The sequence below is a fragment of the Crassostrea angulata genome, chromosome 7 (genome assembly GCF_025612915.1).
Source record: "Crassostrea angulata isolate pt1a10 chromosome 7, ASM2561291v2, whole genome shotgun sequence".
NCBI classification, from domain to species: domain Eukaryota; kingdom Metazoa; phylum Mollusca; class Bivalvia; order Ostreida; family Ostreidae; genus Magallana; species Magallana angulata.
The window spans coordinates 16,881,828-16,905,541 of record NC_069117.1 but is presented as its reverse complement, the minus strand read 5'-3'; the positions used below and the strand labels follow the sequence as shown (position 1 = coordinate 16,905,541).

The 23,714-nt window shown below is 32.2% G+C and overlaps 1 protein-coding gene across 1 annotated transcript in view; it reads left to right on the top strand.

Moving 5' to 3' along the window:
• Positions 1 to 3: 3 nt before the first annotated feature.
• LOC128193022 (uncharacterized) overlaps positions 4 to 23,714 on the top strand; it is a 36,097-nt gene continuing 12,386 nt past the window's right edge. Inside the window, exons 1-23 of the mRNA XM_052866191.1 lie at positions 4 to 148; positions 1,541 to 1,767; positions 4,104 to 4,382; positions 4,552 to 4,651; positions 5,585 to 5,766; positions 5,988 to 6,035; positions 6,275 to 6,331; positions 9,589 to 9,699; positions 9,885 to 9,958; positions 10,342 to 10,493; positions 10,931 to 11,038; positions 11,208 to 11,311; positions 11,613 to 11,723; positions 11,964 to 12,120; positions 14,456 to 14,529; positions 14,702 to 14,765; positions 14,993 to 15,105; positions 20,607 to 20,725; positions 21,086 to 21,275; positions 21,648 to 21,702; positions 21,898 to 22,040; positions 22,360 to 22,479; positions 22,656 to 22,738. Coding sequence (XP_052722151.1) covers positions 136 to 148; positions 1,541 to 1,767; positions 4,104 to 4,382; positions 4,552 to 4,651; positions 5,585 to 5,766; positions 5,988 to 6,035; positions 6,275 to 6,331; positions 9,589 to 9,699; positions 9,885 to 9,958; positions 10,342 to 10,493; positions 10,931 to 11,038; positions 11,208 to 11,311; positions 11,613 to 11,723; positions 11,964 to 12,120; positions 14,456 to 14,529; positions 14,702 to 14,765; positions 14,993 to 15,105; positions 20,607 to 20,725; positions 21,086 to 21,275; positions 21,648 to 21,702; positions 21,898 to 22,040; positions 22,360 to 22,479; positions 22,656 to 22,738 — 2,684 coding nt within the window. The 5' untranslated portion in view covers positions 4 to 135. The remainder of the gene's footprint in view (positions 149 to 1,540; positions 1,768 to 4,103; positions 4,383 to 4,551; positions 4,652 to 5,584; positions 5,767 to 5,987; positions 6,036 to 6,274; positions 6,332 to 9,588; positions 9,700 to 9,884; positions 9,959 to 10,341; positions 10,494 to 10,930; positions 11,039 to 11,207; positions 11,312 to 11,612; positions 11,724 to 11,963; positions 12,121 to 14,455; positions 14,530 to 14,701; positions 14,766 to 14,992; positions 15,106 to 20,606; positions 20,726 to 21,085; positions 21,276 to 21,647; positions 21,703 to 21,897; positions 22,041 to 22,359; positions 22,480 to 22,655; positions 22,739 to 23,714) is intronic.

Genomic DNA, 23,714 nt, shown 5'->3' with positions numbered 1-23,714 from the left:
AAGGAGATATTCTTATTTCCATTTAAGAGCCAAAAATCCTACCAGTACCTTCACTGAACGGAAATGTCATAGTTGAAGGGTCAACCACGTGTGTACTGTTGACATGAAGAAGGCGCGCTAAAATTGTTTAAAGACATGAGGAGTAAAGGTACATGTATATGTTTCGAATCATAATTGCGAAAAAGCTTATATCTTGTCGGGTTGTAGAGAATACTAATGATATATTGGATTTATTGCGAATACATTTGCACTAAACAGTCCACTTTTATCTTTTACCCATTTTAAATAAACATTTTCATATAGGTTTTAGCTTTTTACCAGGGATATCACTTGAGTATTAACACTCAAGTTGAGTACACTCCATTAACTGAATAACAAGTGTTTAGAGTTTGTTTCTTTGTATGTATGTCAGACTGTTATGTTTATGATGTTTATGCCAACAATGGTAATTTAAGTCACTATATAAGTGTCAATAAATGAATTGTGCGAGTTATTCCAAGTGACTTCCAAATTAAACATTTCCTGTTTTAAATCCCCTTAAGAAATCTGTTTTTGTTGCTGTGAATTTTTTCGAGTAAAAAATGATAATGTGTCAATGAAGATATTTTGGACATTGATTTAAAATGCACATCTTTCACAGGTATGTGCATATAATCTCATAAAAAAATTGCCAAAATTTATTGGGCTGCATAAATATCTTGGGGCCGACTATGCCATATCTGAAAAGTGTGTGTTGTTTTGATTTGTGTTTTAATTGAAGTCAAAATAAAAAAAATAATTTTAAAACAAGGAATGATGAATATTACAAAAATATATGAAAATTCATGATAATTACAGCTGATTTTAACATGGCAGTAATCTGCGCATAATCACAATTAACAAGCTGAATTTTCCTATGATCAATTAGGATCTTATGTCAAAGAAGACGATAATGGCATGCCAATTAAAAAAAAATTAAGCTAAACATAGTTTCACACCAGTATGTTTATTAATTAATAGTTTACAAATTGTAACCTGCTAATAGTTAACAATTTGTCAGAGACATATATATAACAGCTAGTATATTTGATAACAGTATATATGTCCCTGGATTTGTTAACAATACGCTTACAGCGTAAACTATAGTTAACAGACAGTAAACCTAGTTTATCAACTGTGAAACTATGTTGAACTCATTTTTGGAATTAAGAATATGCCATAGAAGAGTTAAATTACTGGTTATGGTTTGCATGCATTTCTTGATCCTAAAAGATGTACTTAACATGAGAGAAGATAATTAAGAAGTAATAAAAATGGAGTGGGGGTGTTTTAAGAATCTTTTTAAGAACCATCAAGTATTCTGTAATATCAAAATGATCATTGCATGTAAAAAAGAAATTAATTGATATTCATGGGAACTTTTAAAATGCAAAAAGATGTTGAATATATTTTCATCCTATTTTGAATTGAAATTTAACTGGCAAGAAAGTTTAATTACCATGAATATACATACATAACATAGATATGATAGTGATAATTATTTGCATAATATGTATTTTAGGATCAAGACTAAAAAACTTCCTGCAGTCACAGAAAATTGAGCCTGTTGTGAGAGAAAGAGGGACAAAATATGATGCATTAAGCACCAGTCCACAAAAATTAACAGGTTATAGGAAAAAGTTGAAGAAAAATGATGGACCTGGAAATACTATGGGGAGCAGGAGCGGTCATCAGGAAAAGAAGAAACTCTCCATACTAAAGCAGGGAACGCCCTCACCAGATCCATTGGTAATATTAATGTGTATAATAATACCATATTTATCTCATTATTAAGGAGGCTTAGTGGTAAACAAATAAACCATTGCCCTGTCGTCACCAAGTTTCCTCAAGTGAATATTCAACCTCAAGTCTGAGTTTTGACCTCAAATATATGTACATTTGTTTTGAGTATTTCAGTTGAGGACTGAGTTGAGGGATTAAAAATTTGGTGACAGTGGCATCAGGTCTACCTTAAATTTTTAGAAATAATGTTATATTAAGCTATATGTATTAATTTTGTAATGAAAACATTAATTAAGAAACTTCCAATTGACTATATTCACAATTCATTATGACAAGATGAATATTTGGGATTCCTTTGTTGCCCAGATAGAGATAATTTATGCTGAAGTTTAAAATACATGTAAATGAATTTCACTAGATTTTTAAAATCCCAAATGTTATGGAAAATTTTTAGATTGATAAGAGTATTGGTATATTTACTTTGCTTCTTATCAGTGACCTGGCATTTTCTTGTTATTTGGTCTAAGAGATGTATTTAAATCAAGCTGATAAGAATACTTTTCCTCATCTATTGAACTAGTAACATAAAACAAGAATATTGGAGACTTTTATTGCTAAATGTTTTATCATTCTGCATTTACAGAAGGTTTTTTCTTCAAATGAAATTTAATAATTGGAAAAATTTCCTATAGCTTTTGCAAATAAGTACTGATATTGTAATTAAACTGTTAATGCAGTATTAAAAAACGAAGTCCCAATCCCCAAATTCCTTCAAAATCAGTACTGTATAACATAAATGATGGCAGTAAGTATTCTTCCACCTTGGAAAAAAATGTTAAAATTTGCCTTTTCCTAACTAAATGATTAAAGGTAGAAAGGAAAATGAAAAAAATATTAATAATTGTCAAAAGATTGAATAGAAATTTGATCTGCATTTAACTAACCTCCCTCCCCCCAATGCACAGATTTTTTTAGCTCACCTGAGCTGAAAGCTCAAGTGAGCTATTCTTATCACATTTTGTCTGTCGTCTGTCTGTCCGTAAACATTTCACATTTTCAACATCTTCTCAAGAACTACTGGGCCAATTTCAACCAAACTTGGCACAAATCATCCTTAGGCAAAGGGGATTCAAAGTTTTGAAAATTAAGGGCCACATCCGTTTTCAAGGGGAGATAATTAGAAATTTATGAAAAATTTTGAGTAATTTTCAAAAATCTTCTTCTCAAGAACCATAAACCCAGGAAAGCTGAATCTTGTGTGGAAGCATCCCCAGGTAGTGTAGATTCCAAGTTGGGAAATTCATGACCCCCAGGGGTAGGGTGGGGCCACAATGGGGGACGAAGTTTTACATAGGAATATATAGAGTAAATCTTTAAAAATCTTCTTCTCAGAAACTAATCAGCCAGGAAAGCTGAAACTTGTGTGGAAGCATCCTCAGGTAGTGTAGATTCCAAGTTGTGAAAATCATGGCCCCCGGGTGTAGGGTGGGGCCACAAAGGGGGGTCGAAGTTTTACATAGGAATATATCTAGAGTAAATCTTTTAAAATCTTTTTCATAAACCAATCAGCCAGGAAAGCTTAAACTTGTTTGGAAGCATCCTCAGGTAGTGTAGATTCCAAGTTGTGAAAATCATGAACCCCGGGGGTAGGGTGGGGCCACAAAGGGGAGGTCTAAGTTTTACATAGGAATATATAGAGTAAGTCTTCAAAAATCTTCTTCTCAGAAACCACTCAGCCAGGAAAGTTGAAACTTGTGTGGAAGCATCCTCAGGTAGTGTAGATTCAAAGTTGTGAAAATCATGATCCCTGAGGGTAGGGTGGGGCCACATTGGGGGGGGATGTTAAAGTTTTACATAGGAATATATAGAGTAAATCTTTAAAAATCTTCTTCTCAGAAACTAATCAGCCAGATGATTCTTTATAATTGTTAAGACTTTGGCTCCAGGACAATTCTTTGGCCTCACAAGAAGGTTTAGAGTTTGATGTAGCTTTATATCCCATATATAAACAATTTTTAAGGATCTTTTTTTTAAGAACTGCAATACTCAACATGTGATATGACTATAAAATTATCCTGTTAGAAAAGGGACTAATGATTATAAACATAAGAATATACAGGGTGAAAAATTGATTTTATTTATTTATACAGCATCTACATGTTTTATTGTACATTGTCCAGATTGTTTGTATTATGACTCCATTAAGCTGATTTTATCATACCTATTGTTCCTCAGGTGAGAGATGTGGCCCATGGGCCTCTTGTTTTATAAAGATGGCATTACTCAGTAAATCATGATTCAATGTTAAGAAAATTAAGTTTAAGGATGAAAATCTATTTCAGCCAAATGTGTGGAATACCTTAAATATGGAAGACAAGAGGAAAGTTCATTTTTCCAAAATGGTCCCAGAGGCAGAACAGAAGACAGGTACCAAAGCCAAGCATGATGGGTTGTCTCCCTCACCTGAGCTAAAGAGTGTTGAAAGACAGAAGAAGAAAAAACATATCAATCCAAGTTTGTCAAAATCACCTTCACCAGAGAAAATGGGAGTCCGTAAAAGGCAAGGAGGGGTAACGCCTGACCACGAGAGGAAGGATACACTGTCCCCTGTCAAAATAAAGGTCAGACCTAGTTTGTCAAGATAAAGAGCAAATGCGGTAGATGTATTCTACAAAAGTATATACAGTGTATAAGAAGACATCTTGTGTAGAGGTGTTTTAACTATTTGTACAAGCATGAGAAAATAGGCTTTCCTTTCACGTTTTTAGTTGAAAATATTGTGTTTTTTAGATCATTGAAAAGGTTTCCAGTGAAAAGCGTGTGAAGAGAGCCCCCACAATGATCACACTTGAACAGCTATTGCAGGGCATTGTTGCAGACCGCAGATTTGGTAAGTGTATTTGAATCCAATAGGCTTGTAGTACGTTTGAGGAGAGGGTGCATGTATATTTCATTTCAGAAATCAGACAGTGCATATACTGTTTGTTATGTTTTCTGTGATCTATTAACATACAGTAATTGAATTATAAAATAAGGAATATGTGTCAGGTTTTGCAATAAAAAAATTAATAAATTTCACTGTTTTTTTTTTCAAGATAAAAAAAGGACTATGTGCGGTTTTATGCAATATTTGCCCCCAAAATCAAAGTTTTAGAAAGAGCTTTAAAAATGAGGTAAAAGATAGTTAAAATCATACTGGAAATAAAGGTGTAAAAGGTTATCACCACAGTGACGTCATAACATAGTAATTACGTCATGAAGATTGCATTATTTTGATAAATTGATGTTTTGTAGCAAAATATGGGTTTTTTCCGATGGTTTTTCGACTGGGAAACATCGAGCGCAGGCTTGCTCAAGTACCATTTTTTAGTATGATATGTATAACTATCTGAAGAAAAACATGTGTCAAAATCGCACTTGAGCAGACCTGCGCTCTATACTTCCGAATGCAAAATATACAGCAAAAATGAGAATATCTTCATTTGTTTGCAAATTTGCGGGAATTCGGTCATTTAGGTTACGTCATAGATAAACAGCGAGTGAGCAATGATGAATAGAATCAAGATAAAAGTTAAAGGCATCCTCTTTACAATGATTTGTGAAGATTTGATTTTTATACGATACTATTTAAAAATTGGTTGAAATAGGGGGCAGATATTTGACCATACCGCACATAGTCCTTTATGATTTTTTAAAATATTTTATTATACATACAAATAATTGAATTAATTTAGCATTTTCCAGTCTTTGAAAAATTTAAGTAATCTCTCGTAGACCAAACCTTAACTGTTCATATAATATCATTCCTTCCATACAATTATAGGATCAGAGACAAGCCTCTGTCGCCGTGATGATCTGAGTGACAGAGCAGGGTCTGATTCACGTCTTTTCAGTACATCTCCAGATGTATGTCAAATCATGGAGGACATTGATGCTGGAAAACATTCACGTCTCCGTAAGGAAATAAAGGAAGAACTTAATTCTATCAAAGATAGAGTAAAAGAGGTAATTTTGGTGTTTTATATTAAAAAATAGTGTAATACTCTTTCTTAAAATAAGTTGAATTTTACACCATGATATACAAAATGTAGCAGGAAAATGAAACAATTATATTTATGAACATCGCCTGTAATTTTAAACATATGTCATAAGCAGTTTTCATGACTATACTCTAGTATCTAGATGTTTTACATTTTGTTGATGAAAAAAATCTGTTATATTTGTAGGCATTGTATGTTGTTGATATGTATGATGAAGATGAAGATTTAGATGTGGTAAGTTAGCCATATGTAGAGTTGTATACTGAAATAGAGACTAAGATATACAAAAACCCATGTATAAGGAAATAACCAAAACTTTCCAGGAAGTATTGATCATATGTTGCATTTCCCTCTTACTAATACCAATGTGAAAATATTATATTTTTTTTGAAAATTTAATATTTTAAAGTGTATGGCTCCATATTTCTTTATCATAATTACTGATGTCCTGCTACATATATATTCATTTATAGGTCACTAAATTTCCACCAATCAACAGTCTAGAAATCATGAAGAAGAGAAGAGAGAAGGTAAAACATAAGTATTTCTAAATGAAAACTATTTGTACTACAATGCTATGTAAAACTGTAAAATAAAATTAAACTACATTTTGTTGAAAATATAAGTTGATATGTTAGACTGTTAACTGTTCACTCCATCAGTTGGGTATGGTGAGTCAAAGTTTACTAGTTTACTAAAACCTACATATATGTGTATGGTCCAAGACAAACTGTTAAAAAGATATTGGAAATAGTAGAGTGTGTTAGCATAATGTTGATTATTCAGTGGAGTTTATTTTAATTTGTAAAACTTCAATGCTAAATCTTTTATAGTTTTGGATATACCGGTACACTGTTATGGCACGCCAAATTCACAAAAATGAGCTAAACATAGTTTCACAGTCGATAAACTAGGTTTATCAGCTGTTAACTATAGTTTACAGATCCTAAACTATAGTTAACGATTTGTTAACTATAGTTTACATCTGTGAAACTATATTTCATGAATGTAAACTATAGTTTACGAATGATAATCATAGTTTATCTATCTGTAAAAAACGTTAATAATAGATTTCGCTGATAAATATAGATTCACATTTGTTAATTATGATTTACAATCGTAAACTATAGTTAAGAGTTGTTAATTATAGTTTCTCAAATCGTGAAACTACATTTATCAGACAAATTCACAATATTGAGCTAAACATAGTTTCACAGTCAATAAACTAGGTTTATCGACTGTTAACTATAGTTTACGGATCGAAAACTATAGTTAACTAAGTTAATCTATATTTCACGTCTGTAAACTATAGTTAACGCGATAATCTATGTTTCACATCTGTTAACTATAGTTAACACTGAAAACAATCATTTGCGATTGTTAAACATAGTTTATCTGATAAATATAGTTTCACATTGTGAAACTATGATTAACAACTCTAAACTATAGTTCACGAATGCAAATTGTACATAGTTTATCTGATGAATATTGTTTCACAATCGTGAAACTATATTTATCAACTCTAAACTATAGTTTACGAATGTTAACTATAGTTTACAGATGTGAATCTATATTTATCAGCAAAATCTATTGTTAACATGTTTTTCCAGACAGAAAAACATAGATTTGCATTCGTAAACTATAGTTTACAGATGTTAAATATAGATTAACGTCGGTAACTATAGTTTAGGATCCGTAAACTATAGTTAACAGCCGATAAACCTAGTTTATCGACTGTGAAACTATGTTTTGCTAATTTATGTGAATTTGGCGTGCTTTAGATTTGTAAACCGTAGTTTACTGATCGTAAAACCCTATTTATCAGATAAACTATGTTTAACAACCGCAAATGATTGTTTTCAGTGTTAACTATAGTTTACAGATGTGAAATATTGATTAACGTTGGTAACTATAGTTTACGATCCGTAAACTATAGTTAACAGTCGATAAACCTAGTTTATCGACTGTGAAACTATGTTTAGCTCATTTTTGTGAATTTGGCGTGCCATACACTGTTCCTTTTATTAACGCAGCAAACCTTAAGGTTCAGTTGAGTGGCCTGAGTTTTTTTGGTTATCAAATTTTTTTTGACAATATACATGTAATATTTGTGTCTTTGCCAGCATTAACATAATTCGTCTCTTAAACCACTTCTCATGAAACAATTTCAACCAAACATGGCACATGATATCTTTTGATAAAGGGTTTATTATACCCCCGCTCCGAAGGAGAGGGGGTATACTGTTTTACCCTTGTGTGTCTGTCTGTCCGTCCGTCTGTCTGTCTGTCTGTCTGTCTGTCCGTCTGTCTGTCCGTCCGTAACAAAAATTTCTGTCGCATTTATCTCAGCAACTATTTATCGCAGATGCTTGAAATTTTAACACAGTGTTTGTTAAGGCATGCCATATCGTGGGATATATTTTTGTACCAATCGGACGCCAACTTCCTGTTAAATGACGACTTTGCTTATTTTTTAAGGAAAATTTTCAAACAAATTTTCGTCAAAGAATTCTCAGCAACTGTTTATAGCAGATGCTTGAAATTTTTACACAGTATTTGGATAGGCATGCCATATGGTGGGATATATTTTTGTACCAATCGGACGCCAACTTCCTGTTAAATGATGACTTTGCTTATTTTTTAACCAAAATTTTCAAACAAATTTTCGTCAAAGAATTCTCAGCAACTGTTTATCGCAGATGCTTGAAATTTTTACACAGTATTTGTATAGGCATGCCATATGGTGGGATATATTTTTGTACCAATCAGACGTCAACTTCCTGTTAAATGACGACTTTGCTTATTTTTTAAGGAAAATTTTCAAACAAATTTTCGTCAAAGATTTCTCAGCAAATATTTATTGCAGATGCTTGAAATTTTAACACACTATTTGTATAGGCATGCCATATCGTGGGATATATTTTTGTACCAATCGGCGTCAACTTCCTGTTAAATGACGACTTTGTTTATTTTTAGCCAAAATTTTCAAACAAATTTCCGTCAAAGATTTCTCAGCAACCATTTATCACAGATGCTTGAAATTTTAACACACTATTTGTATAGGCATGCCATATTGTGGGATATATTTTTGACTCAATCGGACGTCAAACTTCCTGTGAAATGATGACTTTGTTTATTTTTAGCCAAAATTTTCAAACAAATTTCCGTCAAAGATTTCTCAGCAGCTATTTATCGCAGATGCTTGAAATTTCAACACAGTGTTTGTTAAGGCATGCCATATCGTGGGATATATTTTTGTACCAATCGGATGCCAACTTCCTGTTAAATGACGACTTTGCTTATTTTTTAACCAAAATTTTCAAACAAATTTTCGTCAAAGAATTCTCAGCAACTGTTTATCGCAGATGCTTGAAATTTTTACACAGTATTTGTATAGGCATGCCATATCGAGGGATATATTTTTGTACCAATCGGACGCCAACTTCCTGTTAAATGACGACTTTGCTTATTTTGCATATTCACATCAGAGCGGGGGTATCACTAGTGAGCATTGGCTCACAGATATCTTGTTGAGTAATTGTGTAGTCTTCTTTCAATGGGTGATACATATATTACCCCCCAAAAAAATGTTAAAAAAAAATATGATTGAAACAACTTCAAGCCCAGATTATGAATTGTTGAAATTGCTGTTTTTAATGAAAAAGTCAGAGCATGCTTAATCATTCATTTCAACATTTTACTCAAGTTGCTTTGTTGCTTATATGTTTTTGTATATATGTTTTTATTTGCTTTTTTCTGTTTCCCTATATTATCAATGGATATGTAGATGAAGAAAGAGAAAGCTGTGCTGCAGAGAGTGTACAGCTATCAGGGAACGTGTGAGGAGAGGTATGCCCTCCTGGCAGAAGTGGAGCACTGGATGTCCTCTACCGATCTGGTAGGTGAATCAAAACATGTCACTATAAATTAAATATTGTTATATTTATCTACAAAAAAAATATAAATAAAAGAAGGCCTAATACTGTTTTCCAGCATTAAATTTGCCTTGATTTTTATGTTTTATGTTCATCTCAAATCCAATGAAATTAATGATGGAAAACAGAGTTCTGTTTGACATTGTAGGTCAGTGATCTTCCAGCAGAGGCAGATCTTAACCAAATGAGCAGACATTTCCTGGAAATTCACAGTCATGTCATGTAGGTACTTATATATGACCAATGGAAGCTAACTATTAAATATATATATATATCAACAATACACAACTTAACTTGCAGTCAGTCCAAATTGTATGCTCTGGACTAGAAAATACATTACATCTGATGAAACTTTTCATAATATGAGTCCAATTACATGTATATATTGTTAACAATTATATTGAAAGTATTGTGATGTACGTAGCTGTAAGAAAGAAAAATAAGGAGAGGATTACCTGGTAGGTTGTTAGAGAAATCGATGTTGTAAAAATTAAATATTTTGCCATCTCATATTTGAATCTGATAAACATGATAGATGTATCACATAGTTACAAACAGGTGTATCATGAACCCAGGCACTGCATTTTATTACATTGTGCATGCAGGACAGCTCTTCATAGATATGGCAGTCTGAGTGAAAAAGTATTGGATTTTGGGAACTGTCTCTTAGCAACAACACATGCCATAATGGTAGAAAGAAAACAGCAGGCTAAAGAAATAGAGGAAAAAGAGCAGGACAAAACAGTTGTCATTGATGGTTTGTACACATTAGGCTTATTTAAATATTTTCTTATTGAATGACAGTAAAGAAAAATTCAATGCACAACATTTCTAAGAAACATCCATGACTGTTCAGTGTTTACAACCATACTGTATGTGTATGTGATATTGCTTGACATAAATGGGAAGATGATGAAAACAAGATTTTAAAAAATGGCAGGCAAATTGCTTTGAACCTATCTTTTCACATATCAACTTTGTACATATAACTTTGCTCATATACTGTACAAGATATTATTTTCATATTCTTGTCATATCCACGAAAACTCACAAACATCAAAGAATACTGACTTGACATACTGTCAAAGTTTGAGGGTAAAAAAAAATCGATAGAAATGAATGTAATATTGGTATATCATGTTTGACATACCAAAACACAGTGTCTGTTTTATTTCTCTTTCTAAATTTCTACAGAGCGCCTGCTGTTAGCAGATCAGAACAAGTGGGAGAAAGCAATCAAAATGATCATAAATACTTTTGATGATGCTGCTAAGTGGACAAAGAATGCAAGTCACAAGAATGGTTGGTATACATGTACTATTCTTTACTAAATTGTCAAAATTGAAAGTTTATCACACTCATTTATGTATTTTACTACAAGAACAGCTGCACGCACAGAAAGAAATAGAGATAAAAATAATAGACTTATGATGTGACTTTAAAAACTCTAAACAGTTTTTGTTTTGAACAGTGATCAAGAAAGGCATGTCACAGTTTAAAGAACTGTCATCAGGAATGAAGAAACGGAACACAGAGTTGAAAGAAAAACGGAAAGCTGTCGATGAAGCAAAATCGGTATGGATAATGCTTGGAGGTCTTAAGTCTTTGAAGCATCTGATTACATACAATACATGGATTTAAGGAGACTGTCTTATGGCACACTATTATAGTTAATATGTATATATGGTTTAAACATTGAAATTCCTTTGACACCAGAATGGCAAGTTACAAGTAAAAGATCTATAAAAAATCTGTTTTAAAGATATTGAATTAATCTGCAGCATAAAGAGGACTAAATGCTTCAGATTCTATTCTGCCTGTTTTACATTTACTCAGTGTAAAATTTTGCAGACCATACATTCTTTTTGTATCACAGAAACTCCAAACTGCTAAGGCTGATGTGGAGGGCAAAACAAAAGAACTAGAAGATCTAAGGAAGAATGTCAGAAATCTGACAACTGAGGTTGAAGAAAAGAAACATATGCTGGTAAATTTGATATTGGAAGGGAGATTTGAAAATATAATTTAAATTTTCAAAAAGTTTTAAAGAAAGGGGTTAGTTACTATTATTACAATTGTTAATACATGTGTGTAATATAAACTTATATTCCTGCCATGATCAGCACAATGCAATCAGAAGCAATTTATTTTTAGCTGTAAGAATACTTGCTATGCTATAGAATTCTATGATTATTGTATTTTCAAATTTGTAAAAAAATAATTTCAGTCAAAATCAGAAGAGAACAGCGCCATGATCACACAAAAGTGTCACAAGCTGGATGCTCAGATCAAGGAGCTACAGAAGGAAGTAGCAAAGGGACCCAAAGTAGTGGAGAAGGTTAGACCTGCCACCCCTCCTCCACCTCCCTCACCCCCACCCCCAGGTAATTCACTAAGGTGGATGATTTGATAAATAGGTCCTCTGCTTACTTGTACGCAAAACAGTTTGTAGCTCTCTTTTCCTAGAACAGTTACTATAACTATAAGGTCTTACAAATGAGACAAATACATACATGTATATATAGATTAGATATCTTCGAAATTGTAAAAACAATGATAAAAGACTGGAGATTCTTTTGTTTGCTTTACACAAATGAGATATTGAGACAAATACATACATGTATATTTTATAGATTAAATATCTAAGAAATTGTAAAAACAATGATAAAAGCCTGGAGATTCTTTTGTTTGCTTTACACAAACGAGATATTGAGACAAATACATACATGTATAATTATATAGATTAGATATCTTAGAAATTGTAAAAACAATGATAAAAGCATGGAGATTCTTTTGTTTACTTTACACAAACAAGATATTGAGACAAATACATTCATGTATATATAGATTAGATATCTTAGAATTGTAAAAACAATGATAAAAGCCTGGAGATTCTTTTGTTTGCTATACACAAACGAGATATTGAGACAAATACATACCGTTTTTCACGGAATTTAGGTCGATATGGTTTATAGGGCGAAGGAGCCCGTTTTTAGCAACAACAAAAAAAAAAGTATAAATAGGTCGACTTCGATGAATTGGTCGAAAAATTACCGCTAGTTTGAATGAATAAAAATAGCAGTGTTTTAAATCAACAACGTTATCATAGTAGCACTCTTATACAGGTTAACAATTTCAATAGAAGGTTAATAAAAAAAATGAATTATTTAAATTTATGCATCGTAATAAAATGCGCGAATTTGCACCATGATTTTCAACCCATTTTACTCAGTACGTTTGTTATACCCGGTAGAGTGTTTACACTATTTGATCAAGGTGCTTAAGTTCACTTCCCTGTCACGTGTTCAAACTGCCCGGAGGCATGTATAGCATATGCAACCTTGTGTCATTATTGATTAGTAAACCGGGGTAGGGCGGGTTTTTATTTCATTTTCATTATGTTACCGGCCACTATCGGCATTATAATTATTCGTCGAGACTTTTAGTCGGTATAACTTTTAAACTTTTACTCAGGTATCGTACCACATGAATTACGTAATCTTGGTAATCGTGCGACTTTTTACTCTGTATATGCACATGGATCAACCTCTGAACTTATCAAAGCCTGCGGGCATGATTAGCATGCTTATAGCTTGACTGTGTTTAAATAAGTACACTGATTATCTCCCAAACTGAATTCAGACACTCATATACTAAGTTTTAGTATCAAATGCCATGTTTCCACCGTTGTCTTCTGCATAGGTGATTACTTCTAACTTGAAGCCGGCTGTAAAGGATCGTCTGGACCGCACTGGAGGCATGGTGACTTTGATGCCCCCTACGCGGTTTACCCCCCATTTTAAAGGCTCCATCGGATTGAAATTTCTCGCTGTCAAAACATCGTTAGAAAACAAAACAAGTTCTGATTGGGAGCTTTTGTTTTCTAATCACATCGCCGATTGGTTTTCTTAAAACAACAATTAATTTGTCACCTTTACACTGATTGCAGGGTTTAATTTGTAAACAAACATTTCATTGGAACTTTATTTTGATAATTTATTGGCTGATCGGGAAAACATTTTCAATCCTACAATTGATTATACCGGTAAATAAATAAAAACAGTTAACAAAAAAGTTAATAAACTTTATCATTCTTATAACCGTAATACCTTAATGAATCCAATATACGTGTAGTCCCTGTTTTTGGTCGTTATTTCAACAAATATACAAGTATACCTGGTTTAGATTTCGAATTTAAAAAACTGAAAATAAATGACAAAAAAAAAAATCCAAGTTTATTCCGTAATTACATTTTGTATGGTTCTCATTTTACTTTTACCAACCGACATCGATTTCCTGTTTATCGTAAGCAGATTGTAACATTCGTGTTAGTTATTGCAAAAGCCTTTCTATCATACTTTGCAATTAAAAAAGAAATTTATGAAGGAAATAGATTAATTCACATTAGGTTTGTCATGATATATTACTACATTATAATACCGGTAATAATGAAAAGTCATACAATAGATATTGAATGGTGTTTGACGAAACTTTGATTTTTTAAATAGTTTTTTATAGGTAAATTTGCCTTAACTTCTGAAAATCTTTATATCAAATTAAAAAAAAACCCATTAAATAGGGCGAAACGATGAATAGGGCGAGGTCCACGTGGCAAGGGAAAAAAGTATCGACCTAAATTCAGTGAAATACGGTACATGTATATATAGATTAAATATCTAAGAAATTGTAAAAACAATGATTCTTTTGTTTGCTTTACAGAAATAATTAAGGTGATAGATTCAGCAACCCAGTTGAAGTTGAGTGAGGCAGAGAAAGAAATAGAAGAGCAAAAGGTATGATTTTATACTATAACAGATAAACGAGTACATATGTACATGTGTATGTGGGTTTACTTTATGTTTGTTTTATATAATATTGTTGCTGTTGCTGGTAGTATGTGTGTTTTGTTTTTCATATAAAATGTGTCCTTTGGTGCAGTTGTATCAAGAATACTGTTATTTTCAGACCAAACTCCAAAAGGCAAAGGATGAAATCAGAAGCGTTGAAAGACTCCTGAGGAAAGAGAAAGGTAAAATGGCTGTATATTGATTGTATCTGTGCACAACATTTTCATGTACTGATTATATGACTAGTGCAATGTTTATAAAACAAAACTAACCTTCATATATATTTATAGCTGGTTGTTTCAACTTTTCCAATGTTATTTTCTACATCATTCTGTTGTATTTATTCTAAACAAATGTGAATTAAGGATGTACAAAATGTTTTCATTTATTCCCTCTTTATTTTTCACAGAGAGAGTTCGGCAGTTGAAGCTGGAGTTAGAGGAAGCCATAAGTCGAGCCGAGGAGGCAGAATTAACAGTGGCAGTTGAACAGCCTCAACAAGATCCTGCCCCTGAGGTCCAGGTAAGTTAATTTGACATTGAATTTTAACGTAGTTGTAGAAAATCATTATTATACCCCCGTCTGTCTGTCTGTCCGTAACAAAAATTTCTGTCGCATTTATCTCAGCAACTATTTATCTTAGATGCTTGAAATTTTTACACAGTGTTTCTATAGGCATGCCATATCGTGGGATTTATTTTTGTACCAATCAGACGTCTACTTCCTGTTAAATGACGACTTTGTTTATTTTTAGCCAAAATTTTCAAACAATTTTTTGTCAAAGAATTCTTAGCAACTCTTTATCTTAGACGCTTGAAATTTTTACACAGTATTTGTATAGGCATGCTTTATCGTGGGATATACTTTTGTACCAATCAGACGTCAACTTCCTGTTTAATGAGTACTTTGTTTATTTTTAGCCAAAATTTTCAAACAAATTTCCGTCAAAGATTTCTCAGCAACTATTTATCGCAGATGCTTAAAATTTTTACACACTATTTGTTTTGGCATGCCATATTGTGGGATATATTTTTGTGTCAATCGGACGTCAACTTCCTGTTAAATGACGACTTTGTTTATTTTAAGCAAAAATTTTCAAACAAATTTTTGTTAAAGAATTCTCTGTAACTGTTTATCGCAGATGCTTGAAGTTCTTATACAGTATTTGTATAGGTATGCCATATCGTGGGATATAATTTTGTACCAATCAGACGTCTACTTCCTGTTAAATGACGACTTTGTTTATTTTTAGCCAAAATTTTCAAACAAATTTTTGTCAAAGATTTCCCAGCAACTGTGTATCTTAGATGCTTGAAATTTTTACACAGTATTTGTATAGGCATGCCATATCATGGGATATATTTTTGTACCAATCAGACTTCTACTTCCTGTTAAATGATGACTCTGTTTATTTTTAGCTAAAATTTTCAAACAAATTTTTGTCATAGAATTCTCAGCAACTGTTTATCTTAGATGCTTGAAATTTTTACACAGTATTTGTATAGGCATGCTATATCATGAGATATACTTTTGTACCAATCAGACGTCTATTCCTGTTTAATGAGTACTTTGTTTATTTTTTAGCCAAAATTTTCAAACAAATTTCCGTCAAAGATTTCTCAGCAACTATTTATCGCAGATGCTTGAAATTTTTACACACTATTTGTTTTGGCATGCCATATTGTGGGATATATTTTTGTGTCAATCGGACGTCAACTTCCTGTTAAATGACGACTTTGTTTATTTTAAGCAAAAATTTTCAAACAAATTTTTGTTAAAGAATTCTCTGCAACCGTTTATCGCAGATGCTTGAAGTTCTTACACAGTATTTGTATAGGTATGCCATATCGTGGGATATAATTTTGTACCAATCAGACGTCTACTTCCTGTTAAATGATGACTCTGTTTATTTTTAGCTAAAATTTTCAAACAAATTTTTGTCAAAGAATTCTCAGCAACTGTTTATCTTAGATGCTTGAAATTTTTACACAGTATTTGTATAGGCATGCCATATCGTGGGATATATTTTTGTACCAATCAGACGTCTACATCCTGTTAAATGAGTACTTTGTTTATTTTAGCCAAAATTTTCAAACAAATTTCCGTCAAAGATTTCTCAGCAACTGTTTATCTTAGATGCTTGAAATTTTTACACAGTATTTGTATAGGCATGCCATATCGGGGATATATTTTTGTACCAATCAGACATCTACTTCCTGTTAAATGACAACTTTGTTTATTTTTAGCAAAAATTTTCAAACAAATTTCCGTCAAAGATTTCTCAGCAACTGTGTATCTTAGATGCTTGAAATTTTTACACAGTATTTGTATAGGCATGCCATATCGTGGGATATATTTTTGTACCAATCAGACGTCTACTTCCTGTTAAATGACGATTCTGTTTATTTTTAGCCAAAATTTTCAAACAAATTTTTGTCAAAGAATTCTTAGCAACTGTTTATCTTAGATGCTTGAAATTTTTACACAGTATTTGTATAGGCATGCTTTATCGTGGGAAATAATTTTGTACCAATCAGACGTCAACTTCCTGTTAAATGACGACTTTGTTTATTTTTAGCCAAAATTTTCAAACAAATTTTTGTCAAAGATTTCCCAGCAACTGTGTATCTTAGATGCTTGAAATTTTTACACACTTTTCGTTTTGGCATGCCATATTGTGGGATATATTTTTGTGTCAATCAGACGTCAACTTCCTGTTAAATGACGACTCTGTTTATTTTAAGCAAAAATTTTCAAACAAATTTTTGTCAAAGATTTCTCAGCAACTGTTTATCGCAGATGCTTGAAATTTTTACACAGTATTTGTATAGGCATGCCATATCGTGGGATATAATTTTGTACCAATCAGACGTCTACTTCCTGTTAAATGACGACTTTGTTTATTTTTAGCCAAAATTTTCAAACAAATTTTTGTCAAAGATTTCTCAGCAACTGTTTATCTTAGATGCTTGAAATTTTTACACAGTATTTGTATAGGCATGCCATATTGGGGATATATTTTTGTACCAATCGGACGTCTACTTCCTGTTAAATGAGTACTTTGTTTATTTTAGCCAAAATTTTCAAACAAATTTTCCTCAAAGATTTCTCAGCAGCTATATTTATCTTAGATGCTTGAAATTTTAACACACTATTTGTTTTGGCATGCTATATTGTGGGATATATTTCTGTACCAATCGGATGCCAGCTTTCTGTTAAATTTTGACTTTGCTTATTTTGCGATTCACATCAGAGCGGGGGTATCACTAGTGAGCATTGGCTCACAAATATCTTGTTGGTTTTTTTTATTAGCTCACCTGAGCTGAAAGCTCAAGTGGGCTATTCTGATCACATTTTGTCTATCGTCCGTCTGTAAACTTTTTACATTTTGAACTTCTTTTCTAAAACCGCTTGGCCAATTTCAACCAAATTTTGGCACAAAGCATCCTTATGGGAAGGCAAATATAAATTGCAGAAATGAAAGACCGATCTTTATTCAAAGCAGAGAAAACCTTGAAACTGTAGAAAAAGGTGGGAGCATCTTTAAAAATCTTTTTTTCCAGAACTACTGAGTCAAATTCTAGGTTATTTAGCATAAATAATCCTTATGGAAAGGAAAATATAAAATGCAAAAATTGAGGGCTAATTCTGTTTCAAATTTGAGTAATTTACGAAAATAATAATAAGACAGAGAGAATGGGGGTCAATCAGTTAAACTTCCGGCTCGATATTTCATATATCGAAAACCAGTTTAAAGTACCAGTCTATGTAAGATGAATTTGCTTGTTGTGCAACAATTTACGTGCGAAGGGAATATTTGAAACATCCAAAATATATTTGTGCCGTTTATGTGAAGTAAATTAAGGTTAAATATTTCAATGCATTGACATTTTCATTTGTGACAGTGGTTTTAGCTTGTTTTGATTTTCGTTTATAGCATGATTAGTTTATTTTTAATTTAACTTGAGAGGAACCATCATCTTTATTTTGGATTTAAAATTTTTATGTGTAACGTTAGACTTGTAAATCAGACAGCTGATTGTTTTCATGTACCTGCGCAAAATCTGATGCACTAACAACATATTATAAAATACTATTCATGCTGTTGGTACATGTAATTTGGTACGATCTCTACGTAATGGTTGATTAATGCAACATGTTTTATTAAGATGCTTAGCAAGTTCAATCTAAACAGAGATTATTCTCGCTGCTATAATTATATATATAAGATGAAAACTAAATTGTGTATTTTTTTTGTTATAGTGCATTTTTCTCTTGTTTTAATTGTTTACAAATTTCTATTTACTAACCTGAGAGTCAAGCTTCGAGTTATAAGCAAGATACAGAGCTTTGCACACAATGCTACAGAATGTTTGTACACAAAGCTGAGGTCATGCTTTAGTTTGTTTATATTTTAAATTCAGCTATGCTGAATAGGAAATACCAAGTTTAAAAATCTTAAGTTGAATGTAATAAACTCATGTGAACAAAAACATGACTCAAACCAAGCTATGTATCTTGCTTATAATTCTATGATTGATGCTGAAATTTTGGTTGATCAATAGAAATGCCTTGCTAAAAGGATGATATGCTGTAACTACTTTTTGGTGCCCCTTCTTAAATGATGATTGCATAAAATCTACACGTCAAATTTTTGATAGTTTTTCGAACACAAGTAAATAAAAGCGTCTTTTAAACAGATTCCATAGTCCTAACACATTTTTATTATGAGGACGAAAGCATTATCGTTGTTCTTAAAAAAAATTTGCAACGGTAAATCATCTTTGTTTGTAGACTTTTAATAAAGATGAAAATAATGGGTGGGCCTTGGTACAATAGAGCGACATGCCTGCCAATACATTGATTTGAATTATAGCTCTTTAACATATGTGACAACAATTTTTCAGATAAGTTTATTCATCAGTTAAGTGAGTAAGGATATGAAATGTCATTCAAAATTAATTCATGCATTTTAAACGACAATCGTTTATAATGGAGAAGGCCAATTAAATTTTTCAATGTCTTTAATTTGAGGAATTGAGCGCATTCATACTGGTGCATTGAGGTACACTTTTCTTCCTTCACATATAGGATTTTTAAAAATAAAATACAATAACTAGTAAGTAGTGGAGGGAGAAAATGTACCTTTATGCTTTCACGTATTTTAATCGTTTTATAATGTGATTGGAAAGGGGGGGGCTAAAATAAAGGGAACAGGAAGTTGACCGTGAACACAAACTGAAAATTTAGTTATTTATATTGCATATAATCTTATTTTCAGTAAAAATGGTATTCCATAAAGGTAAATATGTCAAAGATTAAGTATATGCAAAAATTAAGTGTAAAATTCAAATATTCATTTTTGGTGAATCTACCAAGGGGCCATATGGCACAATATCCTTTGAATGGCCTTTTAAAGCCAGTGTTGCTCAGGTGAGTGATGTGGCCCATTGGGCCTCTTGTTGTTTATGCGATGTTAAGGTAACTCAAATTTTTTATTATACAAGTGTAATCTACCATAGAGAAGGGACATCTATAAATTTTTAGAGCATACCACTTTGTTTTCTTGTGCACTGTATCTTTATTAATACTTTTGTAATAATTTGAAAACTAGGATAACTGACTGAATGCAATGCTTTGATGCTATTGAAAATAGAAAGAAGATACCAATGGAGTTTGGGGTTAATTCACAATGGAGATCTCTCACATTCTTTTTTCACATAGCATTTGATGAGTGCAAGGTTTTAGTTTAGTTCATCCTCTAATAACATCAGTAACATCAATTATAATGTCACCCAAATTAAGACCGGGCCCACTTCAATCATGAAAAATGATATACTTTTGTCCAGTTGGTTATATTTCATGAGGTGGTTCACTGATTTTATTCTTTGTCAGATTGACATCAGTAACATCAATTATAATGTCACTCAAATTAAGACCCCACTTCAATCATGAAAAGTGAAATACTTTTGTCCAGTTGGTTTTATTTCATGAGGTGGTTCACTGATTATATTCTTTGTCAGATTGTGGAGACCGGTGATAAAGACAGCACATACTACAAAACTCTCCTGGCAGGGATGAAGAAGGACTTCAATGCAGAACTAGAGAAGATCAAAAGTCATCTAACCAAAGAGAGGCTCAGGTAAAATAGATAACAAATTTTACTGCATTGAGAAATATAGTTTGGAAAAGCTCTGTAGTGTATGATTAAAGACATGTCTTCACATTCAGAATTAAGAAGATCAAACTACAGTCAAACTTCGTTATCTCGAACTAGATAGGACTGTTTAAAAACTTCGAGATATGAGAGTATTAGAGATATCGAGGGTACAATACTTAAAAAATAAGTGGTTGGGACTTATAATCAACTTCAATCGGCATATCCATTGTATTCGAGATATCAGTGTTCGAGATATCAAAATTCAACTGTAGTATGAAAATGAAAAAAATGTTCTTTGCATTGACCATATGAAAATGACCAGTGTTTCATTTGTTTGATCAGGAATGCAGCAATGGTGAAGAGGGTGGAAGACAATCACAAGGAACAGCTGAATGTCATCCAAAAAAATGTGGTCAGGGTGCTTCGTGCCATCATGCACTTCCGTGACCATGTCTGTACAATTGTAGAGAAAGAGAGCCTGAAAGACGCCTCCCGATCCCTGCAGGGCCTCGGGTCACTCATCCCCGATAAAGTAAGAATTGTGCTGGTCAAGTTTTAGTCTTAATTTACTTTTTCAATACACACTAATGTAATTTTACACATGTATCGGTATATGCTATTCACAGAATCAGTATCAAGTTCTGGTATTTTTGGAAGTTTTCTCTTAAATCTTAAAATTATACCCTGATAATACAGGATGTAATAAGAAGTTATAATTTAAAATATTGAGCAATGAATTACAGGTGAGAATGCTTGAGATTTGCAATCTCATTTTATGATATGATATTTTATTATTAATTCAACCTCAGTAACATAAATTCTTTGAAGTAACTATATCAAAGGGAATAAGTCAACTAAAAATTGCTGAATTCAATTTTATGGAATTACTTGTTTCTTGTTACAGCTAGTCCCAGATCCAAAAGAGTTACTGGCTTTACTTGTTGGGAGTGTTGTGGAATGTAAGTAAGACGACTTTTCTGAATTTCTTCTTCCAAGAAAGTTGTGGAAGCATTTTATAATGTGCCAGTACTTCTTAATCTTCTTTATCTTTGTTATTTTGATAAACAGATTGCAATACAATTTTGATAAATTACCACTTATTCTTGCAGTGTTGTTAGTCTTTTTATATGAATAAGTCTTTTTTTATTTGTCAGTCATGCACAACATGGAGGTTGTGATGGCCAATGCTTTCCTGACAATGAGAATGATGATCAAAGGTTCTATTACTATGACCACCACAAAGGAGTTCATAGCTGGAAAGCAGACAGAAAACAGAATAAGGATGGAAGAAGTCAAGGTACTGTTTACTTAGTATGGTTAGAAAAAAACAATATGTTGTAGAAAACTGATTGATAATATTCTATAGGCTCGATAAAAGTAAACATTTAATGTTGATATGATATTTATTACTAAATGCATTTTATCCTATAAGACAATGGTTATGTTTGACATTTTGACCCTCATGTTCAACATTTAATAAAAGGACCATTTTTGGAAGTTTCACCATTTTTGTACATGTACAATGCATCTCTTTATTCCAAGTAGAATTAAATAGATCTTCAGCCTGTAGTGGTCAGATATTTACTTACTGGGTAATTGTATTTGAATATTTACAGAAAAATATGAAACAAATAGATGTTTCCAAAGAAGAATCTAAAAAACTTGCACTGAGGCTTAAGATGGCTAAAGAAAAGCTGATCAAGTTTGAAGAACTTACAGAGAGGCAGGAAGTTCACGTGAGTGAATAATAATGAATGACACCTGTAGTCTGCACTAAAAAGCATAAATTTTGAAATATTCTTTTCATATATCATTGGACTGGTAAAATGATTAAATGATACATAACCAATCTGTGATGATCAATTTGATTTTTGTCCTGCGGCACTAACTGATGAGTCATTGGTTGTTTTAGGATAGAAAATATCTGGCTTTACTGGATCGATATAGAAGAGTATGGAAGATGTATAACAACTTGAATAAGGACATGACCATACTGTAAGTATAAAATAATGATGTGATGGTCAGAGGTTATTTATGGTTCAAGCTAGTTTTACTTTCATTATACAAGATAACGGTTAATAGGGTATTTGAATTACATATCTTTACTTTGAGTTTATTGGAGATATTTGTTCTGCATTTGAAACTTCTCTTTTACTTCTTTTGCATGAATTTGTGACTTTCGTGTTCTGGAGAAATATTTTTACTTTTCAAAGTAATCTGAAATAAGAAATAAATTAAAATGATTTCTGTACATTCTCAAGAAAGATGATCATGCACAAAGCAGGGTATAATTTAATACAAAATATGTTTATTTCAGTTGTTTAAGAGTTGTAAGTATGTTTAATAGCAGCACTAGTTCTTTATTTGCATGATGAACTTTCAGCATTACTGTTTTGTGTTTAAAAAAAGGTAGGTCAAAAAGTGTGTGAATATCTATCAATTCATTTATTGGGTGTGGGCAGCCCAGTGGTTTTGAGCTCCAAAGGCCTAAGGTTAAAGTCCAATTGAGTATGAATTTTTCATTTAATATTCAATGTTCAAATTACAATACCCACTTACATACTATGAGAGCATTTCTTCAACTAATCAAAGTACTGAGGTACTGATGGGAGTTGATTTAATCAATTATCATTTATTCAAAATCAACTTATCTTGCGTGGCAATTAGTTTTAGTGCGTATTTAAATTGCGCACTTTTTTATAATATGAGCCTCTCTGTTGGAGATTTACGGAGACAGCCGAGCTTTTGGTCGAACGAGACTATATTAAACTCTGGCATAGGAATACATGACTACATAAATATCTAAATTGTTCGTATTATATAAAATTTTACTATTTTCAAAGTGTTTATAGATAAGTTTCCTTGAAAAAATAATGCTTCAGTATACATTGCATCGAATTTTTCTATTATATTCAAGAATTAAGACTTGTCAGCGGTGATGATTTGTGCTTAGGTCCAAACACTGTTTCAC